The 10,496-nt window shown below is 41.9% G+C and overlaps 1 protein-coding gene across 1 annotated transcript; it reads right to left on the reverse strand.

The window, feature by feature from the left end:
• Positions 1–7,720: 7,720 nt before the first annotated feature.
• Positions 7,721–9,015, reverse strand: Rtl8c (retrotransposon Gag like 8C). Its single transcript, XM_045140515.1, has one exon. The coding sequence runs from the start codon at positions 8,829–8,831 to the stop codon at positions 8,490–8,492; it is 342 nt and encodes a 113-aa protein (XP_044996450.1). The 5' UTR covers positions 8,832–9,015; the 3' UTR covers positions 7,721–8,489.
• Positions 9,016–10,496: the final 1,481 nt, after the last annotated feature.

Raw genomic sequence — 10,496 nt, forward strand, 5'->3', positions numbered from 1 at the left:
CCATAAATATGAGACAAAGGATATATTTATATATTGTCTTTTTTTAAAATATTTTTTGTTCATTTTTTATTTATTTATTTGAGAGCAACAGACACAGGGAGAAAGACAGATAGAGGGAGAGAGAGAGAATGGGTGCGCCAGGGCTTCCAGCCACTGCAAACGAACTCCAGACACGTGCGCCCCCTTGTGCATCTGGCTAACGTGGGACATGGGGAACCGAGCCTCGAACCCGTGTCCTTAGGCTTCACAGGCAAGCACTTAACCGCTAAGCCATCTCTCCAGCCCTATATATTGTCTTTTTTGAGGTACTGTTTCACTCTAGCCCAGGAACTCACTTTGTAGTCCCAGGCTGGCCTCAAAACTCACAGCATTCCTCCTACCACTGCCCCCCGAGTTCTGGGATTAAAGACATGCGCCACCATACCGTGCTTATGAGTTATATTTTTAATGTTACAGAGAAGGTTCTTCTTATTATTACTTTATAATGTCACCATGGCAGTTACTTTTTCTAGGTTTTTCTTTCCTATCATTTTCCATATTTTGCTTAATCCTTAATTAAGAGGCCTTTTTTATTAGTCTCCTACATGATTATAGGACTAATCAAGTTGACAATTAAGGTTAACCATTACTGTGGTTGAGAGCAATAACAACTTTAGCATACAACTAAGATAAGGTTACATATTTTTAATACTCAAGTTCACAAAATGTTTATATGTGAACAAAACAGGCTAGATTGTTCAGTTTCTGTTGGCCTTGAAAGGTTTTACTCTGCCCTTCATCCAATTTGCTTAAATATATCTCTGCCCACAGTCAGCCCCAAGGCAGAGATAAACATAAAGAGGGCATTCCAAAGGGATCCTTTACAAGTGTGATATGTACTTGTCCCCTAGAAGCCTAGAAGGAAATGAAGTAGTTGCCTGAAAGACAAATATTTTTGCCTTTGGGGGGAACTTCTGAGGTCTTATGATCTACATGTTTTCTCAGGTATTGCCACACTGTTTTATTTTCCATTGTAGTAAGCAGTTCTGAGTAGCTGTTAGCTTAATGTGAAAAGTAACAAATATTTGAGATGAGATTTATGAAGGACAAAAACTAGCATACAATGAAATAAGGTAGTTAAAATGAAAACAAATTGTGGTCTTGAACTAATGACAAGAGGAATGGCCACACACAAATGTAAAGAAAGAATAAAAGGAATATATGAAACAGTAAAAACAAAGTGAGGGCAATTTAGCTCTTATAAGTAATTACAGATCCTGGAAGTACTTGAATTTTGTGTTGGGGGTATGACTTCTGACTTTGTGATAGAGAGTGTGGTTCAGAAGAGGCTGCCTATCCTGAGTCCAAACTACTGACCTGTAACTGCTCCCACTGTGCCATTTTGTTCCCTTCTGATGATTGTACTTCCTTCTCCCACTCATCTTTAGTCTCTTGACTAAATTGAATATATATCTATATCTGTCTGTCTATATATAAAATATTTTTATGTATTTGTGAAGGAGACAGAGAGAAAGGCAGACAGAAAGAGTGAGTACAACCTGGGCCCCCTGCCACTGAAAGTTAATTCCAGATGCATATGCTACTTGGTGTACCTGGCTTTATGTGGGAACTAGGAAATTGAACCCAGGCCATTAGGCTTTGCAGGCAAGTGCCTTTAACCGGTAGGCCATCTCTCCAGTCCCTGTATATTTTTATATATGCAAATTCCTTTGAACTTGATCTGGGTATGGTGGCATATGACTAAATCTAGTATGCAGGAGGCTGAGGCAGGAGGATAATGGGTTCAAAGTCAATACATACTGAGTTCTAGGCCAACCTGGGTTACATAATGAAATTCCGAGTGGTTTTTATTTTGGTTTTTTTTTTGTTGTTGTTGTTCTTGTTTTTGTTTATTTTATTTTATATTATTTTATTTGGTTTTTCAAGGCAGAGTCTCACTCTAGCTCAGGCTGACCTGGAATTCACTATGTAGTCTCAGGGTGGCTTCAAACTCTTGGCAGTCCTCCTATCTATGCCTCCCAAGTGCTGGGATTAAAGGCATACACCACCACACCTGGCTCTCTTGCTGTTATTTATTTTAGGGTTGTTGTTGTTTTTTCGAGGTAAGGTTTCACTCTAGCCCGGGCTGACCTGGAATTCACTATGGAGTCTCAGGGTGGTCTTGAACTCACAGCGATCCTCCTACCTCTGCCTCCCAAGCGCTGGGATTAAAGGCGTGCGCCACCATGCCTGGCTTGTTATTTATGTTAAAGAACAAATTTACTTTCAATGTGAAGTCTTGCCTGCAATCCTCCCAAGGGCTCCGTTATTCCACCTCATCCATATTCAGGGAATCACACAGAGATATCCTGTCTTGGAAACCAAACTGAACAGCCCACTGAATATCATCATCATTGTCACATTTTCCTGTATTTTCATTGATTGAATAAAAAGTTACCTTCTAGATGTATCCAGACTCCTCTGACCAACCAGCCAATCATCTCCCAAGTGTGAATGTGTTTAATGAATTTTCTGCATGTGTCTTGAGTTTTCTCAGGTTTCTACATAATAGAAGGCATTGGAGAGGACAGTCCTGAACAATCTGGAGCTTCACACTGACCATGAGTCTTTAGAATCATTCTTTGATTTTTTTTTTTAGATGGAATTTTGCTATGTCACAGTAGATGGTTTGTAATATGTGGGAACAAATGATTCATCTGCCTCAGCCTCCTGAGTGGGAGGGGCGTTTGGTTTGGCACTATACCTGGCCAAAACATGTTAGCATATAACACATAAAACTGATTAAGCCAGACATGGTGGTGTGTGCCTCTTATACCAGTACTCAGCAGGCAGAGGCAGATTGCACTCACTTTTTAGGCCAGCCTGAACTATGTAGTAAATTATAGGCCATTCTTGGCTACAGAATAGACCACTGTCTCATCAAAAATAAAATACTTTTGTATATCGTTTTAATCTTTTTTGTTGTTGTTGCTGCTTTAGACAAGACTTCTCTTTCTCAGGCTAGCCTTGTGTAGCCCAGAATGGCCTCAAGCTTTCAGCTGTCTTCCTGCCTCAGCCTCCTATGTGCTGGAATTATAGTGATGGGCTATAATGCCCAGCTTGATTTATGTGTATTGATATCCTAATATGTATAAAGATATGTTCAGTTTGTCTCATTTATTTGACCTCATTTTACTATCATTCTAAATTGGAGCCTACATTTGTCTACTCTTTCATACTAAAATAGATAAACATGCATTTGCAAACAATAGAATACACTTCAGGTGTTTTAAGCAGATATATTCTTAGTGTGAATCAGTGCAAACAGGCCTGGATAGAGGGACAGGATCTGCCCATCATATTTTCCATGGTAAAAAGTGTTAATTGCAATGTGTATGGAGGCAGACAAGGTGAAGGTTTTATCTTCTTTATTCTCTTGGAAATGCTCTTGTGCTTCTCTCATTAGCTGGAATCTGTTGCTCTTGGTCACAACATTATATAGAGCCTGTCTACAAGCATGAAGAACCAGTATCTGGGAATTAAATTCCTCCAGACAGCAGCATTTGTCTAAACTGGTGTATATGTGAGTATAAACACTCTAGCTCCTAATTACTACAACTCTGGTATGATCTGGATTTTCTCCAGAATCCCACTGTTGGATTATGCCAAGTAATCCTTGATGAAACCTTAGCTGATAACAAAATATTGCTCAGCCTTCTTTTTCTCCCTCTACTTTCCCACTCCCCTGCAAGGCTTTTCTAGTTCAGAGTTTCAAATCCTTCCATGTAGCTCCTGCAAATAAATTACAAAAGACCAAAACCCACAGGGTGGGCTGGAGGGATGGCTTAGCAGTTAAGGGACTTGCCTGCAAAGCCAAAGGACCCAGGTTCAATTCCCCAGGACCCATGTTAGCCAGATGCACAAGAGGGCACACACATCTGGAGTTCACTTGCAGTGGCTGGAAGCCTTGGTGTGCCCATTCTCACTCTTGCTCTCTCTCTCCTTATGTCTCTCTCCCTCTCTCTCTCTCTCTCTCTCTCTCTCTCTCTCTCTCTCTCTCTCTCTCTCTGACTCTAATAAATAAATTAAAATTAAAAATTTTAAAAAACCCCACGGGGTAAGGTATGGTAAGCAACAGGTCCACTCCTTGGTACCAATATTTTGTTGTAGTTCCATTCTGTTTGCTTGGGCAAACTGCCTGGCCAAAAGCAGCATATGGGAGGAAATGGATTATATCAGGTTTACAGTTTTATGGGGAAGTTTCCTTATGGAAAAGAAAGCATGGCATGACCAGGAAGCTGGCTCACATCTCTAGAAGTAACCTCACTACTGGGCTTGGAGCTGGGATAATAAACCTCATGTCCCTATCTCTGTAATAAAAAGCTCTCTGATTACTAATGTGTCCGTGCATCTTTAAAAATATTTCTTATTTAGCCGGGTGTGGTAGCACATGCCTTTAATTCCACCAGTTGGGAGGCAGAGGTAGGTGGATCGCCAAGAGAACATAGTGAATTCCAGGTCAGTCTGGGAGAGAGTGAGACCCTACCTCGAAAAACCAAAAAAAAGCAAAATAAATAAAAGAAATATTTCTTATTTGAGAGGTCGGGTGTGGTGGTACATGCCTTGAATCCCAGCACTTGGGAGGCAGAGGTAGGAGGATTGCCATGAGTTCGAGGCCACCCTGAGACTACATAGTGAATTCCAGGTCAGCCTGAGCTAGAGTGAGACCCTACCTTGAAAAACCAAAAATAATAATAATTATTATTATTCCTATTTGGAATGACTGTTTAAATACCTAGTAGATATCTTGTATTTGTTTTTCTAATCCATTCCCCTCCATGACCAGAGATGGCATTAATGGCTCTCTTCATCTCAGACTTAATGGTTGAGTTTGGCCAGTGGAAAGCTCCATCCACCTGACTGAGGTGCTGTGGCTAAATTCCTCTGTTAAATGCCACAAGCCTTGTATAGGGATGGGATTCTCTTCTAGAGCTAGAACTGTTTCAGCAACCATTTCTGCAGTACTTTTTTTTTTTTTTTTGAGGTAGAGTCTCATTCTAGCCCAGGCTGACTATGGAATTCACTATGTAGTCTCAGGGTGGCCTTGAACTCAACAGCAATCCTCCGACCTCTGCCTCCCGAGTGCTGGCATTAAAGGCATTTATCACCATGTCCAACTTCATTACTCTTTGTGCATACTTTGAGAATAGGTAATAGTTCCCCTCTGTTCCTACTGTGGCTGTTCCCAGCATAAATCAAAATCCCTTGTTATTGTCTGTATTAATCAGCTGCAACAATGTGTGAAAAATCTCTAAAATTTATAAGTCAATCGATTTGTTGCTAATGTGCTATGTGCTGTCTTGAGCTCTTTAACCCACAGCCTCATATATGTTAGGTAAGTAATGTACCACTGAACTGTACCATATTCCTGTGTGGCACTTTCCTGCTTCAAGATGCAGATAGAATGGTTTCAGATCTGTTTGTGTGAATCACTGTGTTGCCCAATTGGAAGGAATAGCAACTACAGGGAACATGATCTTGTTATGGCAATCATAGGATAGCAAGAAATCAAAACCACATAAGCATATTTAAATTCTGTCTTTACTTGATCTCTACTTACATTCCATTGACGAAAGCAAGAGATGATGAAGTCTGGATTCAACATAATATTTACATACAATGGGCCACAAAAGTGGGGGGACATAGAATGAATACTTGCAAAAGTTACCCAGTTTATCACAATTTCTCTTAACCCTACCTGCACCCTTGTATATAGTCCCTTCAATTCTCCCCCATTTGTGTGTTTCATCTGTTTGTTTTTTAATTTGTTGCATAGGAAAACTTGCTCACCAATTAAAGGTACTTGCTTGCAAAGCCTGACACCCTGTGTTCGATTCCCCACTCCCCACATAAAGCCACATGCACGGAGTGGCACATGTCTGGAGTTTGTTTGCTGTGGCAGTAGGCCCTGGTGTGCTCACACTCTTTCTGTCTGTCTGTCTCTCTCTCTCAAATAAAATGCTTTAAATATTTCTTTTTTGTATTTATTTGCAAGAGAGAGAGAACCCACAGGCACACCAGGGCCTCTTGCTGCTACAAATGAACTCCAGGCACCTACACCACTTTGTACATCTCGCTTAACTTGGGTACTGGGAAATCAAACTTAGGCTGTTAGGCTTTGCAAACAAGCACCTTTGACTGCTGAGCCATCTTCCCACCACATCTGCTTCTTGTTTGAACACTGACTAATTATCCTTCATACAAATTTCTACAGACTTAACAGATGGCCGAAGGTAAGGTTCAGTTGAGAACTGGTGTAAGAGGCTCTAAATTCCTTCCCCCTTTTAGAGCGGCCTGTATTCTTTCCTTTTGCATGTGACATGCCCCCTTGCATCGGCCCTACTTCATCTCTACCATTAGACTTTCCCTGCATCTTGTCACCTACACTAATCCTACTATTGGGTATCCTGTAGATTTCTTTTTCTGTAGTGTGTGTACATGCATTTAGGAGTGTTTAATATGTATTGGAAATGGACCACATTTTGCAGTTTTCTGCATATTGTGTTTCTTTATTTTTGTTTTTTATTTTTTTGAGGTAGGGTCTCACTCTAGCCCAGGCTGACCTGGATTTTACTATGTAGTCTCAGGGTGGCCTCGAACTCACAGTGATCCAACTACCACTGCCTCCAAGTGCTGGGATTAAAGGTGTGCGCTACCATGTCCGGCCATATTGTATTTCTTAACAATTGTTAATATCTGCAAATCAGCTAGAATAGTTCTTTTATCCTCTTTTTGTTTTTTGTTTGTTTGGAGACAGGATCTTACTGTAGAGTAGACTGGCAAAGTTTTTAACTATCACAACACAGTGCTGTCTTATAAACCCATCTGATGTTTTTAGGGAGATTGGAATTTTTTTTTTTTTTTTGGCTATTTTTTTCGAAGTAGGGTCTCACTTTGGCCCAAGCTGATCTGCAACTTATTGTATAGCCCCAGGCTGGCCTCATACTCACAGCCATCCTCCAACCTCTGCCTCCCAAGTTCTGGGATTAAAGGTGTGTTCCATCGTGCTTGGCTGGAAAAAAAATGAATTTCATTTTTTCAAGTGCATAATACTTTATTTTTTGTTAGAAATATAGCATATATAAATGTTATGTTATGTTGGGGTATTTAAATTAGAAACAGTTAAAGATGCTTTTGCAGCATTATGCATTTGAGAAACTAGCTATAGAGGAATAGTAAGAATTAATGACCTTTATTCTACCCTTGAGGGAAACAAAACTTTTGTCCTCAAGTCATACCTTAAATTAATAAACACGGATCTACATTCCTTTTCATATTTCACATTCTTGTTTCCAACATATCTGCAAACGCTTGACAGTTCCTTCATAAGTCTCTGGATTAAATAAAATGATGTTCATCAAAGCATGTTTGAAATTTATGCCTTAAAATTGGTTTTGAACAACTAATACTTTTTTTTCAAAAAAATCTTTCCACATCTCTTCAAGACATTACCTAGTCAACATTAGATAAAAGATTCATTTCCTAAGAAATGTGAAACTACCAGATGTAGAGGCTCATACCAAGATTAAATGGCTTCCAGTAAAATCTCCATCCCCAGGACTACTATGGAATTCAGTCCTTTTAAAGATAGTCATATCCTGTATCGCAGGACATAAAGCTTTTGAATGAGAAACGGACCCCATTTGATGTACTATGAGGGAAAGGAACCACATTCACTGAATCAAATTTCAATAGTGCCTGATATTTATTGGAAGTAATGAAAGACTTTTGAAAAGGTAATTTAAAACAACTGGATAGAGTACAGAGATTAGTATGATGAATTTAAAAAGCACATCAGAGAAACAATTGCAAATTCAAAAGAAACTGGACTCTAGGCAAACTAATTGGTCCACAGGAGAAAATGAGTGACAAGAGGTCTCTGGGATAAGGGAGGGAAAGGATCCCACTGTAGATGAAAGCTGTCTGGCCTCTTCAGAGAATGGCCAGCTGTCTCAAGCAATGTTCCCAGGGTGTGTTCAGCTCAGGTACCTCCGACATGAGTCCAGATCACTAAGAGCAGCAGTGGGCGAATGCAGTGGACGGTGATGGCGGCAGGACAAGCATGTGAGCAGATTGATGCAGTCTGTTGATGTGGCAGGAGGCAGTTGGCGGCGGCTGGCTGTGGGTGGTCTGTCCAGTTAGTAAAGGGTGCCCAGCTTGTTGCTGGAGCCCAGGACATCATCCAAGTGTGCATGGGAGGGGCTGAGCTGGCAGCAAGGGGAGGTGGTGGGCTCCAGGGCCAGGCCCCAGGGCCACAGTAGCACAGAGGCAGCCTGGAGCACTCCCTCTTCCTGGAACAAAGGCAAGCACTATGCAGGAGGGGACAGGAGCACACAGGCTATTCCAGCGGGGGAAGGAGGCACGGCAGGAGCGAGCCTTTGAGGACTGGTGCGGTCGCATCATAGCCCACCCTCCCCTAGCACCCGCCCCAGGCCCGAGGGTCTGGTGGCCTAGAAGTCCTCATCCTCCTCCCATCCAAACACCCGCTTCATCTCGGCCAGGAAGCCGCGGTAATCGGTGAGGAGGGGGCTGGCCTTCTCGATGTAGGGGATCACCCACTGCAGGGCCGGGCCCTTGAGGCGGGTGATGAGGAACGTCACCTTCAGGGCGTCGCTGGAGAAGGTCTTGTCGTCCACGAACATGTAGGAGCCGGTCTGCACGATGAACTCGGGGAGCCGGTCGGTGTCGCCGTCAAACATCTCGGGAAAGGGAATCGGGTTCCTCCAGCGACGCACTGCAGGCCGGATGGGTAGGGCCAGAAGGGCCTTTATCAGCTGCACCCGGCCGTCCATTGCCTGGTGCTCTCTCTGCTGGGCTTATGTGGACTCTGTTGGGCCCGGCAGGGTCAACACAGAGGCTTCCCGGAAGTGTTTGTCTGCAGAGGCGTGTTCAAACCCTGGTTGGGCGGAACTCTAGGATCTTCCGAAGCTCTGCCCACAAGTGCTGATGTTCGCAAGTGAGCGGAAACGTCAGGATCTCAAACCGGGAAAGTGAAAACGCTAAGGCAGGTCTAACGCCTTCGAGGAGGCGGGGTCTAAATTTGAGGGGCGTGGCTGAGGAGGGCCGAGAAGCCAGGGAGGATTGGAGGACCCCTGGAGGTACATGGTGAAGGCGGAGCCCACTACTTCTTAAGAGAAAGTCTGTTTTGCAAGTTTATAAATCGTCCCGCCAAACCTGCCTGTCACTCATCCTGCATCTTAAATATTCCTTCGGGAATCTCAGTTATGGATGCTTGGTGAGATGCTGCGAGCAATTGTAGTTCTCCTTGTGTTTCTCAACAAGTGAAAAACTGGCTTTCTGAATGCAGAACTGGTTGTTTTGCAGTGTCGACAGGAAAACCCCAAATATTTGTAAACATAGAACAAGCAAAATATTCAAAAAATATTACACCAGGAACGGCTAATGAAAGGAAGGTTAAATGTTAAGAAGTCTCTTAATTTTTCACAAATACTAGCCTGCAATTCTGTGCAATGGTGCCCAGGGCTTAGGCAGTGCCCACCAGTGCAACTTGCTTTTTAAAAGCCAACAGGAGTTAGTATGATTCTGTTTAAGTTAGTGTCACGTACAAAATAACAATTATGGGAGAGTCATCTCATCAACTTTACCATATTCTTTTTTTGTTTGTTTGCTTTTCGAGGTAGGGTTTCACTCTAGCTCAGGCTGACCTGGAATTCACTATGGAGTCTCAGGATGGCCTTGAACTCATGGTGATCCACCTACCTCTGTCTTCCAAGTGCTGGAAGTAAAGGCGTGCGCAATGATTCCCAGCTTACCATATTCATTTGATAAGATGTAGGTCATAGTCCCCACCCACACTTAAAGCTATAACCAGATGTTTGGGATAATGGAGGGCACCTTAGATTCAGTATGCCATGGTCTGGGTATAAAAAAAATTGGTAATCTGTTCACATGTTAAGGTCGTTTGGCTTGTTTCTACGTTTGGACAGTTAGAAATGAATCATCTATAAATATTTACATAATGATTTTTTATGAACATTTGTTTTCATTCTCCTAGGGTAAATATATCTTAACTATGGAACCAAAAAGCAAAAGAAATGGAAGTAAATTTACATAAATTGGACTTCATCAAATGAAGATTGTATACTGTAAAATATAGTATTAAATAATGAAAAGAGAAATCTGAAGCTTGGGAAAATTGTTAATAACTCATATAATGAATACTTGGATACCAAGAACATAGAACTCTCAAAACTCAACAACAAAAAAGTAACATTTCTTAAAAAAAAAAATCAACAGAAAAAATAAGTGCATTGCAAAGAGACACACAATTAGATGTTCATAGCTGGATATGGTGGTGCACACTCACAATCCCAAAAATGAAGAGGTAGAGGCAAGAGAATTGGGAGTTCAGTGCTAGCCTTGGCTGCCTAACCAAAGTGAGACCTGCCTGTGCTAAGCATCTGTCTCAAAAAATGGGTGGGGGCATAATTCAGCAT

This window comes from Jaculus jaculus, chromosome X (genome assembly GCF_020740685.1).
Source record: "Jaculus jaculus isolate mJacJac1 chromosome X, mJacJac1.mat.Y.cur, whole genome shotgun sequence".
Classification (NCBI taxonomy): Eukaryota; Metazoa; Chordata; class Mammalia; order Rodentia; family Dipodidae; genus Jaculus; species Jaculus jaculus.

What these genes read in the sequence shown, in the direction of transcription:
- Rtl8c (XM_045140515.1), bottom strand. Translation starts at nt 8,831, where the DNA reads ATGGACGGCCGGGTGCAGCTGATAAAGGCCCTTCTGGCCCTACCCATC.